The sequence below is a fragment of the Dipodomys spectabilis genome, unplaced genomic scaffold (genome assembly GCF_019054845.1).
Source record: "Dipodomys spectabilis isolate Male_0828 unplaced genomic scaffold, ASM1905484v1 ptg000069l, whole genome shotgun sequence".
Classification (NCBI taxonomy): domain Eukaryota; kingdom Metazoa; phylum Chordata; class Mammalia; order Rodentia; family Heteromyidae; genus Dipodomys; species Dipodomys spectabilis.
Genome location: NW_024870746.1, coordinates 10,621,008 through 10,640,698, shown reverse-complemented (window position 1 = coordinate 10,640,698; position 19,691 = coordinate 10,621,008). Strand labels below are relative to the sequence as shown.

At 48.1% G+C, this 19,691-nt stretch overlaps 5 protein-coding genes across 5 annotated transcripts; 4 read left to right on the top strand and 1 right to left on the bottom strand.

Moving 5' to 3' along the window:
• The first annotated feature begins 87 nt into the window (after window positions 1-87).
• On the top strand, window positions 88-17,155 carry LOC122109305 (histone H2B type 2-E). Its single transcript, XM_042681554.1, has 3 exons — window positions 88-500; window positions 4,580-4,585; window positions 17,146-17,155. The coding sequence occupies exon 1, from the start codon at window positions 120-122 to the stop codon at window positions 498-500; it is 381 nt and encodes a 126-aa protein (XP_042537488.1). The 5' UTR covers window positions 88-119; the 3' UTR covers window positions 4,580-4,585; window positions 17,146-17,155.
• Window positions 5,585-6,142, top strand: LOC122109301 (histone H2A type 2-A). Its single transcript, XM_042681551.1, has one exon. It carries the CDS (start codon window positions 5,645-5,647, stop codon window positions 6,035-6,037), a length of 393 nt encoding a protein of 130 aa, XP_042537485.1. The 5' UTR covers window positions 5,585-5,644; the 3' UTR covers window positions 6,038-6,142.
• LOC122109298 (histone H3-like) lies at window positions 6,818-7,419 on the top strand. Its single transcript, XM_042681547.1, has one exon. It carries the CDS (start codon window positions 6,849-6,851, stop codon window positions 7,374-7,376), a length of 528 nt encoding a protein of 175 aa, XP_042537481.1. The 5' UTR covers window positions 6,818-6,848; the 3' UTR covers window positions 7,377-7,419.
• On the top strand, window positions 11,774-19,691 carry LOC122109304 (histone H2A type 2-C). The gene is made up of 2 exons (XM_042681553.1): window positions 11,774-11,780; window positions 19,222-19,691. The coding sequence occupies exon 2, from the start codon at window positions 19,250-19,252 to the stop codon at window positions 19,637-19,639; it is 390 nt and encodes a 129-aa protein (XP_042537487.1). The 5' UTR covers window positions 11,774-11,780; window positions 19,222-19,249; the 3' UTR covers window positions 19,640-19,691.
• LOC122109306 (histone H2B type 2-E) lies at window positions 18,422-18,948 on the bottom strand. The gene has a single exon (XM_042681556.1). The coding sequence runs from the start codon at window positions 18,887-18,889 to the stop codon at window positions 18,509-18,511; it is 381 nt and encodes a 126-aa protein (XP_042537490.1). The 5' UTR covers window positions 18,890-18,948; the 3' UTR covers window positions 18,422-18,508.

Below are 19,691 nucleotides of genomic sequence, written 5' to 3'. Positions count from 1 at the left end.
TGGCCAGAACCTTAATTTGCATACGGCCTTTATAAGCCTGCTTTCATTTGCCGCGTGCACCCACTTTCCGTTCGTTGTCTCTTTCTCTGCTCTGTGTTTCTCTCTTGGTGCTTCTCGCCATGCCTGAGCCTGCCAAGTCCGCTCCGGCTCCCAAGAAAGGATCCAAGAAAGCCGTCACCAAGGCGCAGAAGAAGGACGGCAAGAAGCGCAAGCGCAGCCGCAAAGAGAGCTACTCCATCTACGTGTACAAGGTGCTGAAGCAGGTGCACCCCGACACCGGCATCTCGTCCAAGGCCATGGGCATCATGAACTCGTTCGTGAACGACATCTTCGAGCGCATCGCGGGCGAGGCGTCGCGCCTGGCGCACTACAACAAGCGCTCGACCATCACGTCTCGGGAGATCCAGACGGCCGTGCGCCTGCTGCTGCCCGGGGAGCTGGCCAAGCACGCCGTGTCCGAGGGCACCAAGGCCGTCACCAAGTACACCAGCTCCAAGTGAGTCCCTCCGGGGCTCGGCGCGCAGCAGTCGCTTTTTCCTAAAGGCTCTTTTCAGAGCCACCCACTTTGTCATTGGAAGGAGTTGTGCAACCTTGCGTATGTCTCTTAGCGGCCCTTCTGGTGTATTAGTTGTCTTTAGTGAAATAGCACAATCTTTGTTTCTCCCAGCTGTTGACACTGTAAGTACAGCTTTCTAGGCGCTGTTACCTTGCTCTTAGTGTGCAGGGGATGGGGGGGGGGGGGGAGGAGGGTTCATTCAGTGTTCTTTTGGCTATATTGTTAATCCCTTTATTTTCATTTTTTTTTCTTTAAGTAGATAACATTGAGTTGCTAATGGACTGCTGTATCCTAAGCTTCCAATGCGGGAAAGCGACAGTGGTTTTCTGTGGTAAAATAGAGGACTTTTGGAGGTGGGAGGGGTGGTGGTCTTTTTAGATTATGTCATTTCTTTCCAAGCTCTTGCTACAATTCAGCTTTTTTCCTGCTTGAAATGCTGCGCAAACTTTCATATATGCTGACAGTTTTCCCATGAACTTTTCCTTAAGCTTGTTATATTTAAGGATTGTGCAATGTGTCAACAAAATACCCTCGGTTTATTAATGTAGAGTTTGGAATGCTTGGGAGCAGAAGGCTCCAAGGGCAAGTGATTGTTTTGAGCTTTACAAAGGGAGGATTAGTAACTTTATGTGGCATTTGTTTTTTACTGGCCATAGTAGAAGCAAGAAAACCAGATAGTAGGTGAGAGTGTTGGTATGTTTTGTGCTAGAGTGATTCTTGAAGTCTGGTCTCCAGTGTTATCTGAGGGTGGCTTTTTGTTATTTTACTTTTTTTTTTTTGTGGATGCTTTCTGGTCTTAGTAGTTAACAAGCTCTGGAGGATTCTAACATGCAGTAACATTTACCACTGGGTAGACTGCATGGGGAATTGGAGCATACTGATTGTAGTATGGGAAGGCACATAGAGTATTGATGATCATACCTTGGAGGTAGAATTGCAGCTTTTGCTGAGGACTAGGTATTTTAAATAAGAAACCTCTAGGTTTTGGCTTCAGCAACTGATTAGACAATTGTGCTGTTATAGGGAATACTGGAATTTTAAGTCGGGTTGAGGAAGGAAAATCCAGATTTCTGATTTAAACCTTTTAAGTATTGTTGAAGAGAGGAAACTGGTGATTGTGTAATTGGAATCTTAAGCTATAAGCTTAATTAACTCCAAGGGGTGCTGGGTGCCGGTGGCTCAAGCCTGTAATCCTAGCTACTCAGGAGGCTGAGATCTGAGGATCGCGGTTCAAAGCCAGTCTGGGCAGGAAATAGCGTGAGACTCTTATCTCCAATAAACCATTCGAAAACCGGAAGTGGCGCTGTAGCTCAAGCGGGAGAGCACTGGCCCTGAGCTGAAGAGCTGAGGGACAGCGCCCAGAGTTCAAGCCCCACGACCGATCAAAAAGAAAAAAACAAAACCTCCAAGGGGCTCCATGTGTCATATCTCACCCCTTACCCCAATATGTCAGATAAAGAGACAATAATAAAAGACAGAGAACGGGGACTTATTAATATAGCATGGGTACTATGCAGGAAGAAGCAAGCAAGCACTTCAGCCCATCACCCTCATATAGACATCTGATTTAGGTTTGAATGGAGAAATAACTGGGGGTGCATATATGCATAATTATTAAGTCCAAGTTATAGACACCTATGATCAAAGGTGATCTAATTTGCTCATTATCTTAGAATTGGTCAAGTGGGACCTTGTAACAGGTACTGAAAAGGTTGCTTTTGCTTTAAAAAAAAAAAGGGGGGGGGGCTGAGAATGCAGCTTAGTGGTAAGGTGCTTGCCTAGCATTCGTGAAGCCCTGGGTTCAATTCCTTAGTACCACATAAACAGAAAAATCCGTAAGTGGCACTGTGGCTCAAGTGGTAGAGTGCTGCTCTTGAGTAAAAGAAGCCCAGAAACAGTGCCTAGGCCCTGCATTCAAGGCTCAGGACTGGGTGAAAAAGTACTACTTCTTGGGACTCTTACGTGAACTAAAAAGCAAGATCTGCATTTTGTATGTCTTTGTTCTGAGCTGTTAGTCTTGTAGCTATCTTGGAAATCAGCAGTGTCAAGACTGATCCAGTGAGGTCTTTACAGAGACAAGGAAACCTCTGTAAGGAAAGGAACATCAGGACTTCTGCAGGACACTTGTTAAGCAACAATGATGCTAATTCTACCCCTGAGACTGTGGGCTACCTGACCACCTGAGGCCACCTATGACCACAAGAACCCTTCTGACTGTGTACTTACGAATTATGCATACCTTTCCTTACCCAATTCTTCCTCTGTTTCAACCTAAAGCAAATGTGCTGGGAAGATGGCTTCAGAAATCTCTTTACCTCTTCCAGAGGTGTTCCTGTTTCACTTCACTTAAATCTCTTCTGGAACTGGGGTACATGTTGCTCACACCTGTCATTCTATACATTCCAAAGGCTGAGACCTGAGCTCACACTTTGAAGCCAGCCTGAGCACAAAAATCCCCAAGAGTTTTTCTCCAATTATGAGGCAAAAAGCTAGAAATGGGGGTGTGGCTCAAATGGTAGAATGCCAGCATTGAGTAAAAAAGCTAAATGGAGAACTTGAAGCTGAATTCAAGCCCCAATACCAGCAAAAAATAAAATGTAGAACCCTCTTTGTCTCTTTGATTGTATTGGGGTTAGTGTCTGAACCTGACCTCTAAAACCCAGAAGTTTGAGTCTGGGACTCTTGTAACATTGTTAAAATAAGAAGCATTGTAGCTGAGAAAATGTTTATCATCCCTGGTCCTAAAGGAAATGCAAAAAAAACCAATCCAAAACAACAACCACAACAACAACCCAGAGATATCACCTTACCCCAGTCAGAATGGCCTATATCCTAAATTCTAACAGGTACAAATGCTGTACCTTTCTCTGCAGGGATACAGAGAAAGAGGAACCCTACTGCACTGTTGGTGGGAATGTAAACAAATACAACCACTCTAGAAAGCAGTCTGTACCTTCCTCAGAAAACTAAACAGACCTCCCCTTCGACCCAGCCATCCCACTCCTAGGCTAATATTTACCCTGACCAACAGGAACCTGGATACAAGCAAACCTGCACCTCCATGTTCATTGCTTCACTGTTTACAATAGCCATGATATGGAAACAACCCAGATGCCCCACTACAGATGAATGGATCCATAAATTCTGGTATCTATATACAATGGAATATTATACAGCCATTAGAAAGAACAAAATAATGGCATTCACAGGGAAATGGAACTAGAACAAATCATCAGGTTAAGCAAAATAAGCCAAGCCCAGACAGACAAATGGCATAGTCTCCCTGATGTGCACATTTTAAATACAAAATGCAACGAGATATGGCAAAGTAAACAGGACTCAAGAAACAAAGGACCTATTCTTAGTGTGCCATATTGTTGTTAGATGACTTTGTTCTTGACCCCAGGGTATGTATATGTGCACATATGAGGGAAGCTAAGAGGAGGGCACAGAATCAGAAGAAAATAGGTAATAAAATGGGTCCATCAACTGCACTGGACATTGATGAAAGTGAACTAAACAACTAAAGGGCAGCGAAAGGAAGGAGGGAATAGGAAAAAGGGAACAGAGTACACTAAGCACAAGGACAATTTGGAAGAAATAGTTGTCAAAGTTCATAAAAGTTCACAAACTTTATAGACCATGATAATGAAAATTGGCCTTGTGAAGGTTAAAATGTGTTTGTGATTTTAGCTAAGTATCACTGTCCCACAATATTGTGAATAATGTATAATCAAAGAAATTTAAAGGAAGCATTGTAGCCTGGAAGTGACTCACCTTTGCCCCTTCTTTTTTAATGAGAGAAAGAGAATAAATGGTTCCATGAAAGAAAACAAGTACTGTGTTTTTATTGTTTTTATTTTTTTTTATTTTGGGGGATGGGTCTTAGGGATGGAACCCAATACCTCATCTGTATTTGGCACATGTTTCAACAGTAAACTCAAAGCGCCTACCACTTCCCCACCCCCAATTTAAACAACACTAGCTGCTTGTCCTCTCTGGAGGACAGCTTGTAATGATCAGACCTGGGTTCTTGAAATTCTTCTTTTTGGCCTTACCCAAGATGACCATAAAATATCTACTACAAACATAGGGAATTGTACAGATATCAACATTTGTTAGTCCAGAAGCCTCCTCCCTCATAGCCTAACATGCTCTTTCCCAAGGCAACACTAGGCCCATGTAGTAAAGGTGTAAATGATTAGCCCTTACCCACTTTCCCTGAGTACCCCTTTGAGATAGCTATGACCACAAAGGCAGTGAGATTCCCCCAAATCCAGGAGGTTATAAAAGGTCACCTAAGACAATAACCGGCACTTCTCACTTCCTTTCCCTTGTGAGAAGGGTCTTGTCAGCCCTTTTACCAGCAATAAACCATTTCTTCATTCTTTGTACCTGGATGTCCGCGTGGTTTTCTGGCAAAGTCTAAAATACTCCTAACAACCTTAACAGCAGACTTTGCATTATTCGGATACTGTTTTTAACCTCTTGAATGCCAGCATGTAGTACATGTGGATCCTTGTGCCTGTCCTGGGGCTTGAACTCAGCTCACCTGGGCACTGTCCCTGAGCTTTTTAGCACTCTACCAGTTGAGCCACAGATCCACTACTAGAATCTTTGGTACTTAATGGACTTTCCTGCCCAGGGTGGCTTCAAATGTCAAGATTCCCAGAACCTGGAGACTGCAGAAGATCAAGAGTTCAAAGGCAGAGACAAGTGCTAGTGGTTTACTTGTATAATCCCATTTTGCTCAGAAGGCTGAGACCTGGAGGAGTGAGGTTCAAAGTCAGTGTGGGAAGAAAAGACTTGATATTCTATCTACAATTAGCAAAAGATTCGGCTCAAGGGGTATACAGCACCAGCCATGAGCAAAAAAAAAAAAAAGCCTCGGCCGGACGCAGGAGATTATGTAAATGAGCGGATCCAGGCTGAGGCATCCTATTGGTCTCCATGGCAGGATGGTTCGTTAGCCAATGAGATCGCTCCGCGGACAATCCGCATTCTTCCTATAAAAGGGTAGCGCGGGCGAGGTCGCGGCACTTTTCCCAGTTGCAGGGCGGAGCTCGGTAGTGTGCGGCGGCGGCAGTGATGTCTGGTCGGGGCAAACAAGGAGGCAAGGCCCGCGCCAAGGCCAAGTCGCGGTCTTCCCGCGCCGGCCTGCAGTTCCCGGTGGGGCGCGTGCACCGCCTGCTGCGCAAGGGCAACTACGCGGAGCGGGTGGGCGCCGGCGCGCCGGTGTACATGGCGGCGGTGCTGGAGTACCTGACGGCCGAGATCCTGGAGCTGGCGGGCAACGCGGCCCGCGACAACAAGAAGACCCGCATCATCCCGCGCCACCTGCAGCTGGCCATCCGCAACGACGAGGAGCTCAACAAGCTGCTGGGCAAAGTGACCATCGCGCAGGGCGGCGTGCTGCCCAACATCCAGGCGGTGCTGCTGCCCAAGAAGACGGAGAGCCACCACAAGGCGAAGGGCAAGTGAGGCGGGTCCGGTCGGCGCGCCCCTCGCCAGGCTCCTTCGTGGCCGCGAAATCAAAGGCTCTTTTCAGAGCCACCCACTGTTTCAAATGAAGAGTTGTCACGCGAAGTAGCCGGTGTCCGCCTGTGCGTGCGGGGCCGGGCGAGCGGGAGGGAGGCGGGTGCGGAGCGTCCGTTCGCGTCCTCGTCCCAACGGCCCCTCCTGTCCGACTCGCGGGAAAGTTGGCCGCCGGCCGCTCGGCGGGCGTCCGTGCCCACTGTGGTCGCTCGTTGGTCTCCCTCCACGCCCGCCCTGCGCTTCCGGAGCTCCTGTCCCACACTTGCACCTAGTGCCGGGGCCACCGTGGGCCTCGGGTTGGCGCGAGCTGGGCTCGCATCGCCCGCCCTGGCTTAGTCTTGGAGCGCCGCGGCCCCTCGACAACAACACACTCCCCGAGGCCCCCTCCAGTCGAGGTCTCCGGGCTGGGGGACGGAGGGCGGGCTGAGGACCACCCCAGCTACAGACGCTGGTCGCACAGGACTCGGGGTACAGGAGCGTAGGCCGGCAGAAGGCGGGGCGGGGCTGTCAGGGGGGTGAAGGGCGGGCTGAAGACCACCCCAGCTATAGACGGTGGGTGGTCCCAAAGGACTCGGACCCGGACAACCATAGAGAACTAGGTGCTTTGGGGGAGCGGTGCGGGGGAAGTACAGGCCGAGTGGAGAGCAGGAAGTGCCGCGGGGGACGGGGTGGGGCGGTCCGCGTTCTGCCAGAGCCAACCGGGAGCGCTGGGGCGGGCGACGTCACGGCCAATGGGCGGCCAGCGCGGGCCTTTCAAATGCCTTGCGCCCAATCGGAAAAAAACGTCGCCTATAAAGTGTGCAGCGAGGGTAGCCTGCCGTCCGTTTCTGTCTGCGCGCTTGTGCCGTGTGTTTCTGAGACCGTCGCCGTCGCCATGGCCCGCACGAAGCAGACGGCGCGCAAGTCGACCGGCGGCAAGGCCCCGCGCAAGCAGCTGGCCACCAAGGCGGCCCGCAAGAGCGCGCCGGCCACGGGCGGCGTGAAGAAGCCGCACCGCTACCGGCCGGGCACCGTGGCGCTGCGCGAGATCCGGCGCTACCAGAAGTCGACGGAGCTGCTGATCCGCAAGCTGCCGTTCCAGCGGCTGGTGCGCGAGATCGCGCAGGACTTCAAGACGGACCTGCGCTTCCAGAGCTCGGCCGTGATGGCGCTGCAGGAGGCGAGCGAGGCCTACCTGGTGGGGCTGTTCGAGGACACCAACCTGTGCGCCATCCACGCCAAGCGCGTCACCATCATGCCCAAGGACATCCAGCTGGCCCGCCGCATCCGCGGGGAGCGCGCTTAAGCTCACCCGGCGGCCCTCGGCAAGTTCCATCGCATCCAAAGGCTCTTTTCAGAGCCACCCACCCGGCCCTCGGAAGGAGCTGTGGCCTTGTTGATTGTTAGTGTGTGTCCCCCCCCCCCCCCACCATATAACATAGTATTCGCAGTTAACCAGTGTTTTCCCTGTGGTGGTTCCTGCAGATAACAGGCAAAGGGATCGTGCCTTCTCCCTGCCTGCTGCAGCCGGAGGCCCGGATAATCCTCCTGGCCCTAGGCCCGGCCTGCTGGAGGGGCCGGACACCTAGGCGCAAGCCTCACGGCTCCACAGATCCGGGCTACCGGATGGGGAGGAGCCTCCCAGGCTGACGTTACCGCCCACAGGCCAGTCCGCGGAGGAGAACGGGCGCAGGCCACGTAGAGGCTGCGGGGTCTGAGTCCTGAGGGGCGTAGGATAGAGAAAGACGGACTTGAGTTGCTGAGTTTGCCGGAATAAGTACAGCAGGCCTGACGAGGGCAGGGCCAGCCTCCAGCGGCTATTTGGGGCCTCTGTCTAGGCCTGCAGAGGAGGGCGGAAAAGGATAAGCCTTCTGCTTTGGAGGTTTGCAGAACAACTAACAAAGGTCGGGCCTGCCCATTGGAGGTTTGGCCGTCGAAGCTGTTCTTGGTTCTCGGTTATCTAGCCCAGGACAAGGGAGTCGCAGGCCCCCTTTCTGGTGTAAATCAAAAAGAAAAAATTGTCACTTTTAACTGTGCCTCGATGGGTTGTCTCGCTCTTGGGAGATCATAAGTCTGTGTGTGTGTCTGTCTGTCGAGTTTGGGTGTGTACGGGTCTCACCGTTTGCAGTGTCGGTAATCCAAACAGCTTTTTCAGTGGAGCCCATTTAGGGCCGGCCACCTCGAAACTAGGGCGCTGAGGACTGAGGGCCAAAGGGGAGGGAGGAGGCGCTCTCAACTGACAGGCGACTTGTAAAGCCTGCTTCCAGACGCTGTGAGGAGCTTTGGGCTTGTTGGCTCTTGTTCTGCCTTCTGCAAGGCGGTTCTTAGGGCTTGTACCCAGGACCTAGACCCCACCCAAGGCGGCCTCCCTAGACTTCCACTTCGGTCTGCGTAGGGAAGTCGTCTTCTGATCCTGGTTGTTTTTCAGGTGCCAATGTTAAGTATGTCTCCGTCATCCCCAGTGCCTCTCATCCCTGCCTTTGGTCATTTCTACCAATTGTAGCTGAGCTTGTTCACACGTTATTAACACCATTTATTCTTGTGACTTCTTTTAGGTGATTTCATCCTACCAAGAACTAGAAAGTGGGGCAGCCCCTTGTGCCCAAGACCTAAGGCCCTTTCCATTTCTCCACTGTATTGTAATAGCCAGGAGCCAACTTTCCAGGATGTCGGCACGATGTGTGGACCCTCCCACCACCAGAATCCTGAACCAAATACACATCTTTATAAAGTATCTAGCTTCCAGTATTTTATCTTTGTGTGTGTGTTTGTTGTTGTTGTTGTTGTTGTTGTTTTCCAATCTTGGGGCTTGAACTCTGGGCCTAGGCACTGTCCCTCAGCTCTTCAGCTCAAAGCTAGTACTCTGCCACTTGAGCTACAATGCTACTTCCAGTTTTCTGGGGGCTAACTGAGGTAAGTATCAGACTTTTTCCTGCCCAGGATGGCTTTGAATCATGATCCTCAGATCTCAGACTCCTGAGTAGCTAGCTAGGGTTACAGGCATGAGCCATTGGCACCCGGCTTAGTATTTTATAATAACAAAAAAAGGGGGTGGGGGAAATACTAAGGCAAATTTCAAAGCAAGATGGCAAACAACTTAAGACCTTCCTGTGGCCTTGGGGTTTTTGAGAACAACTTGTACATACCATGGCTGAGGTAATCAAGGGCCTCTATTTTAGTCTTAACCTTCCTCCTTCTGGTCCTTTCTGTCCCTTACCTTTCTGTCCCTTGCTATGATTGAAGTGCTTATTCACCAAAGCTCACTTCTAAGGAATAAAAGTGTGAACTCAAAAGGAGGAACTTTGGGTGATCCAGGGCCTGGTCCCTCTTGGCTGTAGAACAGCCTCCCTAATTAGTCTTTCTAGTTTCTAGTTAAAGGTGAATCTTTGAGACAAAAGTAGAGAACATGTAGCCCTTGGGAATTGATTTGGTAATGATGGAACATTTCTGCTCTACCTGGCTGCCTGTATTGGTAATCTCATATGCCCTACAAATAATGTCAATATCCAAATGGCCCTTGGCAGAAAAAAAGTTTCTCCATCTGAGCAGAGAAAGACCTTGCCTGCCTCTTATTCCCTTTTACAAGGCTACTATACAGACAAGCCTCTGGACTTTGACCATTGAAGAATGGTCAGGCCTGCTTCTGCAGACATCTGCTATAGAGCTTGCATGAATTAAATTTGTGTGCATGTGCTAGTCCTGGGACTTGAACTCAGGGCCACAGGCTCTTGCTTGGCTATTTGGATCACAGCTTGCACTCTACCACTGGAGTCATACCACTACTTCCAGCGTTTTGCTGCTGATCAGAGATAAGAATCTCAAGGACTTTTCTGCCAGGGTTAACTTTAAACCAAAATCCCCAGATCTCAGACTCCTGAATAGCTTGGATTAATTACAGGTATGAGCAAGAATATCCAGCAATTTGGGGTCTTGTGAAAGAAAGGACATCCAGTTAGAAAGGGTGATTGGAAGCCGGGTACCAGTGGCTCATGCCCGTAATCCTAGCTACTGAGGAAGCTAAGATCTGAGGATCACGGTTCAAAGGCAGCCAGGGCAAGGAAAGTCAATGAGACTATTTACCTCCAATAAAACCTCTAGAAAACCAAAAGTAGTGCTGTGGCTCAAGCGGTAGGCGCTCCCCTTGAGCTGAAGAGCTGAGGGGCAGCGCTTAGGCCCAGAGTTCAAGCCCCACGACCAACCAAAAAAAAAAAAAAAGGGTGATTGGAGTGATATTTCCAAGAGCCAAAACCTGACCTCAGTTTCCAGAAGCTGAAGAGACAAGGAACTGACTCTCCTTGGGACCTCCAGAAGGAACCAGTCCTTCAGCTACACATCTTAGGCCCATATGACTCATATTGACTTCTGACCTCCCAAAGCACAAAGGAATAAGTTTATGTTTTAAATCACTGTGGTAATTGATTAAAGTAGTGATAGGAATTAATATGCCATTCTGACACAAAAGACTGCTTATTTGGGCAGAGTATAAAGTGTAGTTAAAAGGCAAGAGGGAGGCAGGGAAAAAAGAAAAGAGGGATGGGAAATAGAAGACTTGAGATCTATGGTGATCCTTTTCTGGCTGCAGAGCATCTCCTTCATGGGCCTGAAAAACCTGTTTAACTTACCCTAGAATTTCCTAAAAAGCATCTCCTTTCTTTGCAAGTGGTACTAAGCTCTACTTGACATGGTGGGTCTACTCTAGCTGTGGACCTGTAGGGTTATTCAGACCATCCCAAGCAGAAAAACCACAGGTTGCTTCACTGTGAGCTTGGAGCAGCAGTGGCAGCCTCTGCTTGCTCTTAAGGAAAAGTCATTTCTGTGCAGCTACAAGGATGTTGGATTTATTTCCTAGGGCTGTCCAACACAGTCCCAGAAAACATCAACTTATTTTCTCAGACTTGGAGCTCAGAAGTCTGAAATCAAGTTAAAATGCTCCATCCAAAGACTAAGGGATTATCCTTGCTTGTCGCTTTCACTGCCTGGTGACTCCTAGGATTCCTTGGCTTGTGGTGGCATAAATCCAGTATGCTACCATCTCTCTACACTGATTTCTTCCCTATGGCTCTGTGGTCCAAATTCCTTCTCCCTTCTAAGGGCATTAGTTATTGAATGTAAAGGCCACCCTAAAGTCAGGATAGTTTCATTTTAAAAGTCCTTGATTGCTGGGTGCCAGCAGCTCATGACTGTAATCTTACCTATTTAGGAGGCTAAGATCTGAGGATCACAATTCAAAGACAATCCAGGAAGGAAAGTTCGTGAGACTTCTCTCTAACCACCAAAAAAGCCAAAAGTGGTAGTATGCTTGCCTCAAGGGTAGCACTCAGGCCCTGAGTTCAAGCCCCAGGACTTGCACACGTGCGTGCAATGTGTATGCACACACACACACACACACACACACACACAAAGTCATTAACTAACTACATTTGCAAAAACTATTTCCAAATGAAAAAGGAGAAAATATCTAGAGACATGGAGTAGCCAAGATTCTAAATAGGTAGTTGGCAAAATATGTAAGTCAACCTTCAGTGGTGGGACAAAAGGAATCAAGTAGGCATCCAAGGCCTCAAAAGCCAAGTAACTAGCCTTGGTGGCAAAGATAAGGGCACTAAGAATGAGAGCTGGGAACCAGCCACAGCAAACAGGCAGCAGGAGTACAACTGACTGTTGCACACAGAGGCTTGTTTGAACCTGGACGGTAAGGCAGAGCAGAGCTGTTGAGGCAAAAAGCAATCAAAGATGACTCTGGACCTTCCTGTCTGGGTGTCTGGGAAGGGAGTGCCACCTCTATGGGGACAGGGACCTGGGAGGAGGAGCTGATGAAGCGCTCATTTCAGGCCACTCCAGGACACTGCTGGAGGTAGAGCTGAAGACTTAACTGGCTTCTCCCACCTGCCCAGAGGAAGCAGAGGCTGCCCAGAAACAGTCCTCTTGGAACAATAGGCAGAGCATTTTATCTCAAACCAGAGGGGAGGAAAATGTAATAAGGAAATTGGACTCTATAATTTTTGTGTACTGTATGGCAATAATAGTCTGTAGTTCTATGAAATGCATAAAGGCCAATGTATTAACAGATCCTCAGATTAGTTGTAATTTATAACTGTTTTTTCAGTGACGGGGATTAAACTAAGACCTTGTACTTTCTAGGCAAGTACTTTACCAGCTATTGGGTAATAGCTGGTAAGCCAGACTGACCTCCAACTCAGGATTCTCCTGCCTCCACCTCCCAAGTGCCACCACACCTGACATAATCTGCAAATTGTAGACAAATATTTTAGTAAAAGTCAGCAGTATTGGAGTATACTCAATAATGTCGTTATTCCAACAGTATAAATATTAGCATCTTCCTTTGTAAAAGAGAGAATTTAAATTTGGGGGCTGGTTCGGAAACAATATGTCATGTGTCATGCTGGAAGAAAAATGCCAAGTTATTTGAACTGTCTGATCTGACCTTCAATTTCCTCCTCTGTTAAATAAAAACATAACATTGACCTTGCAGGATTTGAAATTGTGTTTGTAATACTGACACGTTGCAGGCATTTATTTCCTGGGATTTTTCCTCTTCGTTCTTTTAAAAAATAAAAATAAAAAAGGTAATAAAAATCACAGAAAAATATCTGACTTCAGCCCTTAATCCCTTTATGTTTCTGTGATAGGCCAAATTCTAAAATGGCCTGTGGTATCCTTATTTAATCCCTTCCCTTTGAGTAGAACCAGAACCTAGAACTGGCTTTTAATCCAGAAAACGGGACAAAGGCTAGGCTCAGGTAGCTCATAACTGTAACTGTAATCCCAGCTACTCAAGAGGCTGAGATCTGAAGATATCAGTTTGAAGCCCAGCTCAGGCAAGAAAATCCAAGAGTCTCTCATCTCAAATAAAATACTCAGAAAAGGCTGGAAGTGGCACTGTGGCTCAAGTGGTAGAGCTCTAGCCTTGAGCAGAAAAAGCTCAGGGGCAGTACCCAGAAAAGAAAATGGGACAAATGTGAAAGTATTTTGCTGCTATGATTTAGAATCATAATCAGGATGGGTGCTAGTGGCTCATGCCTATATCTACTCAGGAGGCTAAGATCTAAGGATTGCAGTAGGAAGCCAGCATGGACAGGAAAGTCCATGAGACTCTTATCTCCAGTTGACCAGCAAAAAACTGAAATTAAATGCAGCTGTGATTCAAATGGCAGAGCAACAACCTTTTTTTAAAAAAAAATTTTTGGGTCCCGTCGTGGGCCTGAACTCTGGGCCTGGGCGCTGTCCCTCAGCTCTTCACCTCAAGGCTAGCGCTCTACCACTTGAGCCACAGCGCCACTTCGGCTTTTTTTTTTCTGCTTATGTGGTGCTGAGGAATCAAACCCAGGGCCTCATGCATGCAAGGCAAACGCTCTACCACTGAGCCACCTTCCCAGCCCCAGAGCACCAACCTTGAGCAGAAAAAGCTCAGGAATAGCACTCAGGCCCTGAGTTCAGACAGAAGGAAGGAAGGAAGGAAGGAGGGAGGGAGGGAGGGAGGGAGGGAAGGAAGGAGGGAAGGAAGGAAGGAAGGAAGGAAGGAAGGAAGGAAGGAAGGAAGGGAGGAAGGGAGGAAGGGAGGAAGGAAGGAAGGAGGAAGGAAGGAAGGAAAAAAAAAGAAACAAAAGAGAAGTTTATTGTGTTCCTCCATGGAATTATATAATACCAAATTGGAATGTATTAGAAAGCACCACTGGGGGCTGGAAAGGTGGCTCAATGGTAGAGCACTTGCCTTGCATACATGAGGCCCTGGGTTCGATTCCTCAGTACCACATAGGCAGGAAAAAAAAAGCCGAGTGGCGCTGTGGCTCAAGTGGTAGAGTGCTAGCCTTGAGCTGAAGAGCTGAGGGACAGCGCCCAGGCCCAGAGTTCAGGCCCCACGACCGGACCCCACACACACACACAAAAAAAAGAAAATTTGAAATACAACTACATAAATCAATCATTGCCTGAGAACTTGGGGTCAGAAAGAAAGATTATTGGAGAAGCACTAAGAATACTGAAGAGCTCCTTATTTTTATTGTTTTGTATGTGTGTGTGTGTGTGTGTGTGTGTGTGTGTATATGTATGTGTAAACAGCCAATTATACTTTAAATATGTGTGATTTATTGTATACCAAGTATATGTAAAATTGTGTTTTGTTTTTAATTATATGAAGAAATGAGAAATAAAGATATAGCATTTAAGCTGTACTTTGAAAAGATGCCCTTGGATTAAAAGAAAGCTCTGGACATGCCAAAAGGGAGGGGAAATTCAGCCCAGTCTTGAGGAAAAGAATATGGATTTAGAGGGAGGGGGGGAACTAATTATTTTGACTACAGCAGAAAATCTATACAGTAGAATACTTATACGGAAAATGATACACAAATGGGTGGTGCATCTTTGTTCTCTGGAGCATGTAGAAATAAAGGCAAGGAACTTGAGGACAAAAAGTTTATTGCAAAATAAGAGAAAAGTCACCCAGAATAGAACTGCAGGACCCAGGAATCAGTCCATTTTGCCTGTCAGGGGTGGGATTGTCTCCTCTTATCTCCTTTGCCCCTGAGTTTAGTCCACCCTCAAGATGTATTGTTAGTTTGATTTAAAGGCATGAGGAGCTCAACTAGACAGGAGTGGTTTAGGTGATTTTCCAGGAACAGGAGACTAGGAAGGAAAAGGTCAGTATCCAGAAATGCTGATAAGGAAGTAGTGTGGAGCCTCCCAGCTGTCTGCTGAGGAGGCTGGTTGGGAGGGAAGACAGTGAGCTCTCTGGGATGCTAAGCAAGCCCTGGGGGATGGGTTACAGCACAGCTGCTGAAGGGCACTGAGAGCGGCTTTTTCCCTCAAAAAAAGGAGACTGTAGAAGGGCTTAGAGTATCCAGCTTTTAAAAAGTGGACTTTAGGAAGTGGCGCTGTGGCTCAAGCGGTAGAGCACTCGCCTTGAGCTGAAGAACACAGGGACAGTGCCCACACCCAGAGTTCAAGCCCCAGGACCAACAAAAAAAGAAAAAGTGGACTTTAGGGCTAGGAAGATGGCTCAGTGGTAGAGTGCTTGCCTTGCATGCATGAGGCCCTGGGTTCAATTCCTCAGCACCACACAAGCAAAAAGAAAAAAGCCAGAAGTGGTGCTGTGGCTCAAGCGGTAGAGCACTAGCCTTGAGCTGAAGAGCTGAGGGACAGCGCCCCAGGCCCAGAGTTCAGGCCCCACGACTGGACCAAAAACATAATAATAAATAAATAAATAAATAAATAGTGGACTTTAGCCAGGCACTGGTGGCTCACGCCCATAATCTAGCTACCCAAGAGGCTGAGATCTGAGGATTGAAATTCAAAGCAATCCTGGGCAGGAAAAATCAAAGATTCATCTCTAATTTATCACAAAAAGCTGGAACTGGAGGTGTGGCTCAAATGGTAGCGTGCTAGTCTTAAGCAAAAGAGACCTAGACAGCACCCAAGCTGGAGTTTAAAGCTTAAGCCTCATTAGTGGCACACACACACACACACAGAGTGTGCTTTAAACTGCAGTTCTGCCTCTTGATTAAAATCCTAAACAAATCACTTAAATCCCTGAAATAGCCCTGTCCTCTCATCAAACTCAGGATTGATGGCTTACAAATATTCTTCCTACAGCTTTTCCAAAGACCCAACCATAGGTGGCTGTATATGTTACCATTTTTTTGGCGCCAGTATTAAGGGATGCTGTCCCTTTTAGCTTTTTTGCCCAAGGCTGGTGTTCTACCACTTGAGCACAGCTCCACTTCCAGCTCTTTGCTGGTTAATTGGAGATAAGAGTCTCACAGACATTTATGCTCAGACTAGCTTCAAACCTCTATCCTCAATCCCTTGAGTAGCTAGATTACAGGGGTGAGCCACCAGTGCCAAGCTGCTCATTTCATTTATTGAAAAAACTAAAATAAAATAAAGTGCAGGGTCTGGGAAGGTGGCTCAGTGGTAGAGCGCTTGCCTTGCATCCATGAGGCCTTGGGTTCCGTTCCTCAGCACCACATAAGCAGAAAAAGATGGAAGTGGCGCTGTAATAGAGTGCTAGCCTAGAGCTGAAGAGCTGAGGGACAGCGCCCAGGCCTAGAGTTCAGGCCCCATGACCAACAAAATAAATAGTAGCATCAGTGGCTCATGACTGTAATCCTAGCTACTTAAGGAGGTTAAGATCTAAGGATCATGGTTAAAAGCCAGCCCAGGCAGGAAATTCCATTAAGACTCTTACCTGCATAGAATTAACCAGAAAACCAGAAATAGCACTGTGGCTCAAAGTGGTAGAGCACAGCCTTGTGTGAAAAAGCTCAGGGACCGCGCCTAGGTCCTGAGTTCAAGCCCCGTGACCAACCAAAAAAGAGAGAGAAAAAAGAAAATACATGTGTATAAACACAATTTACTCAGTCTGTGACAATGGCTTTGGATTCATGAAACCCCCTGTAATCAACTATAAAAGCCCTGAGCCAAAGCTGAGTTGAACAACTGAGCAGAGACAGAAAGCAAGGCTTGGACAGAAATTCCTTTCCTGAAAAATCTGTAGGATGGGGCTGGGAAAGTGGCTCAGTGGTAGAGCACTTGCCTTGCATGCCTGAGGCCCTGGGTTCGATTCCACAGCACCCCATAAGCAAAAAGAAAAAAGCCGGAAGTGGCGCTGTGGCTCAAGTGTTAGAGTGCTAGCCTTGAGCTGAAGAGCTGAGAGGCATCGCCCAGGCTCAGAGTTCAGGCCCACGACCGGTCCCAAAATTTAAAAAAAAAATTAAAGAAAAAAATCTGTAGGATGTGGGTCAAGTGGTAGAGCATATACAGAGCCTGGATTCAATTCCAAGCCCCCCATCCCCACACACACACATAATTGTCCTCGCCTGAGATACAAAAAGTAGGACAATTACTTTGTTACATGTTGGCTGCAGAATCAGTCTACCAACCAACCACATACTTTTTCTCAATATCTCTAAGATATTAGCTCCAGGCTGGGAATGTGGCTTAGTGGTAAAGTGTTTGCCTAGCATGCATGATGCCCTGGGTTGGATTCCTCAGTACCATATAAACAGAAAAAGACAGAAGTGGCACTGTGGCTCAAGTGGTAGAGTGTTAGGCTTGAGCAAAAGAAGCTCCAGGACAGTGCCCAGGCCGAGTTCCAGCCTATTTTGCAGACCCTTTGAAAAACAAATGAGGTGGTGATTGTAATTTAAAAGCTTATCTCAGTGGAGAAAAGAAAATCAAGACGAGGGAAAGTTATAAAAGAAGGTTCTTTCCAATGGCCAATATAATGAAAATACAAAAAAAAGAAAAAAGAATACTCTAAATTCTAGACGAGAAAAATGAAAGGAGGACCTATTTCCATCTCTTTTTATTTTTATAAAAATAAAAAATCAATACAGCTCCTCCACCCTAACTACTGCAAAAAGGTGATTAAGGACTGATTTTTTTAGGAGCTCCAAAAACATTTCCATTTTTCATGTCTTCACATACATCTAATGGAATTGAACAGTGACCCTCAATCCACAAGCAATTATGAAAGGAATGGGCAGAAAAATTAATTCAGCAAACATTCAATAAGTACTATGTGTCCACTATGCACTCGTTGGCACTAAAGATACAAAGAATAAACAGTCCAGCAAAGCCTTAAAAAAGGCTTGACCAGAAAAACCCTGAGGAACGAGAAAGCAAATGAACCACTTTTCAGACAGCTGCTAGAAAGACAAGACAGAAAAGAAATGTGAATTCCTGAACGGAAGGCTTGGACAGGCAAGGTCTCTTGGACATGACTTTGGACCAGTGCTTTGCAGTCATCTGGCGCCACAGCATTTCAGAACATGAAGTGGAAGAGTCAAGAATTTCAACGCCCCAATGAGAGCGGTAATCAGTCTACACACTCACAGAGGCGCGGATTTTTAAATATTTCATGTAACCCAATCAGGAAAGGACTGGCACCCCCCGCCCCGGGCGGGCTCTGCCCCCAAGAACCCAAAACCGCGGGCCCAGGAGCCAGGGAGCACCCAACCGACTGTCAAGCTTTAATGGCACAGGGCCGTCCCAGTCTCACTGGATCTATTTGTCCCAGGATCTGTAAATCGTGGCCCAAGAACCCAGTATCTCATTTGACGGTGATAAAACACACCCCAACAAAGCCTCCTGGGTCACCAGTCTTGCGATGGGGGAGTGGAAAGGAAGAAGTGAACACACAGCATCCAAGATTCCGACAAGAAAGCTAAGCAGCACAAGAAAATAAGACGCGCTCTAGATTAAAAGGGAGACCCACTCAAGCGCCAGGGATTCCAGATTCTCTCATGTATTAGGCTATGTGTGCTATCAGGCGGGGCCCTTACACGAAAACAACTTACTTCGCAAAAAGCACGTTAAGGAAATACACCTGAGTAAAGCTCTTTTCTGGTGAATAGGTGGGTGGCTCTGAAAAGAGCCTTTAGGAAAAAGCGACTGCTGCGCGCCGAGCCCCGGAGGGACTCACTTGGAGCTGGTGTACTTGGTGACGGCCTTGGTGCCCTCGGACACGGCGTGCTTGGCCAGCTCCCCGGGCAGCAGCAGGCGCACGGCCGTCTGGATCTCCCGAGACGTGATGGTCGAGCGCTTGTTGTAGTGCGCCAGGCGCGACGCCTCGCCCGCGATGCGCTCGAAGATGTCGTTCACGAACGAGTTCATGATGCCCATGGCCTTGGACGAGATGCCGGTGTCGGGGTGCACCTGCTTCAGCACCTTGTACACGTAGATGGAGTAGCTCTCCTTGCGGCTGCGCTTGCGCTTCTTGCCGTCCTTCTTCTGCGCCTTGGTGACGGCTTTTTTGGATCCTTTCTTAGGAGCCGGAGCGGACTTGGCCGGCTCAGGCATGGTTTAAGAAATAAGACAGACAAAAAGCAAAAACAACACTAACGCAGGTTAGCGAGGGGAAAAGAAGTATGAGGATGGGCGGGCTTGATCCTTTTATAACTACCTTATGTAAATCAGGCTTCAAAAAGTCTCTCGTTTCTATTGGCTATTGTAGAAACGTTGCTCTTCCCCCCGCCCCCACTAAACTTACGTAACAAGGACGACTCTGGACATTATTGGCCGTTTCTGCAATCATATTGAGACCAATGAAAAGCCGGTTCCTAACCCCACCCCTGGGAAAGCTTATAAAGGCTTGGCTTTCTCTAAATCCTATTTTGCTGTGAAATTGTGAGCTGCGGTTCTGAGTTGTTAATTTCTGTCATGTCTGGCCGGGGCAAACAAGGAGGCAAGGCCCGCGCCAAGGCCAAGTCGCGGTCTTCCCGCGCCGGCCTGCAGTTCCCGGTGGGGCGCGTGCACCGCCTGCTGCGCAAGGGCAACTACGCGGAGCGCGTGGGCGCCGGCGCGCCGGTGTACATGGCGGCGGTGCTGGAGTACCTGACGGCCGAGATCCTGGAGCTGGCGGGCAACGCGGCCCGCGACAACAAGAAGACCCGCATCATCCCGCGCCACCTGCAGCTGGCCATCCGCAACGACGAGGAGCTCAACAAGCTGCTGGGCAAAGTGACCATCGCGCAGGGCGGCGTGCTGCCCAACATCCAGGCCGTTCTGTTACCAAAGAAAACCGAAAGCCATAAGGCCAAAAGCAAGTGATCCTGATGCCAAAATAAACCAAAGACCAAAGGCTCTTTTTAGAGCCACCCAA

Excerpts from the sequence above, each read along its gene's own strand:
- LOC122109305 (XM_042681554.1), top strand. The coding sequence starts at position 120 with ATGCCTGAGCCTGCCAAGTCCGCTCCGGCTCCCAAGAAAGGATCCAAG.
- LOC122109301 (XM_042681551.1), top strand. The coding sequence starts at position 5,645 with ATGTCTGGTCGGGGCAAACAAGGAGGCAAGGCCCGCGCCAAGGCCAAG.
- LOC122109298 (XM_042681547.1), top strand. The coding sequence starts at position 6,849 with ATGCCTTGCGCCCAATCGGAAAAAAACGTCGCCTATAAAGTGTGCAGC.
- LOC122109306 (XM_042681556.1), bottom strand. The coding sequence starts at position 18,889 with ATGCCTGAGCCGGCCAAGTCCGCTCCGGCTCCTAAGAAAGGATCCAAA.
- LOC122109304 (XM_042681553.1), top strand. The coding sequence starts at position 19,250 with ATGTCTGGCCGGGGCAAACAAGGAGGCAAGGCCCGCGCCAAGGCCAAG.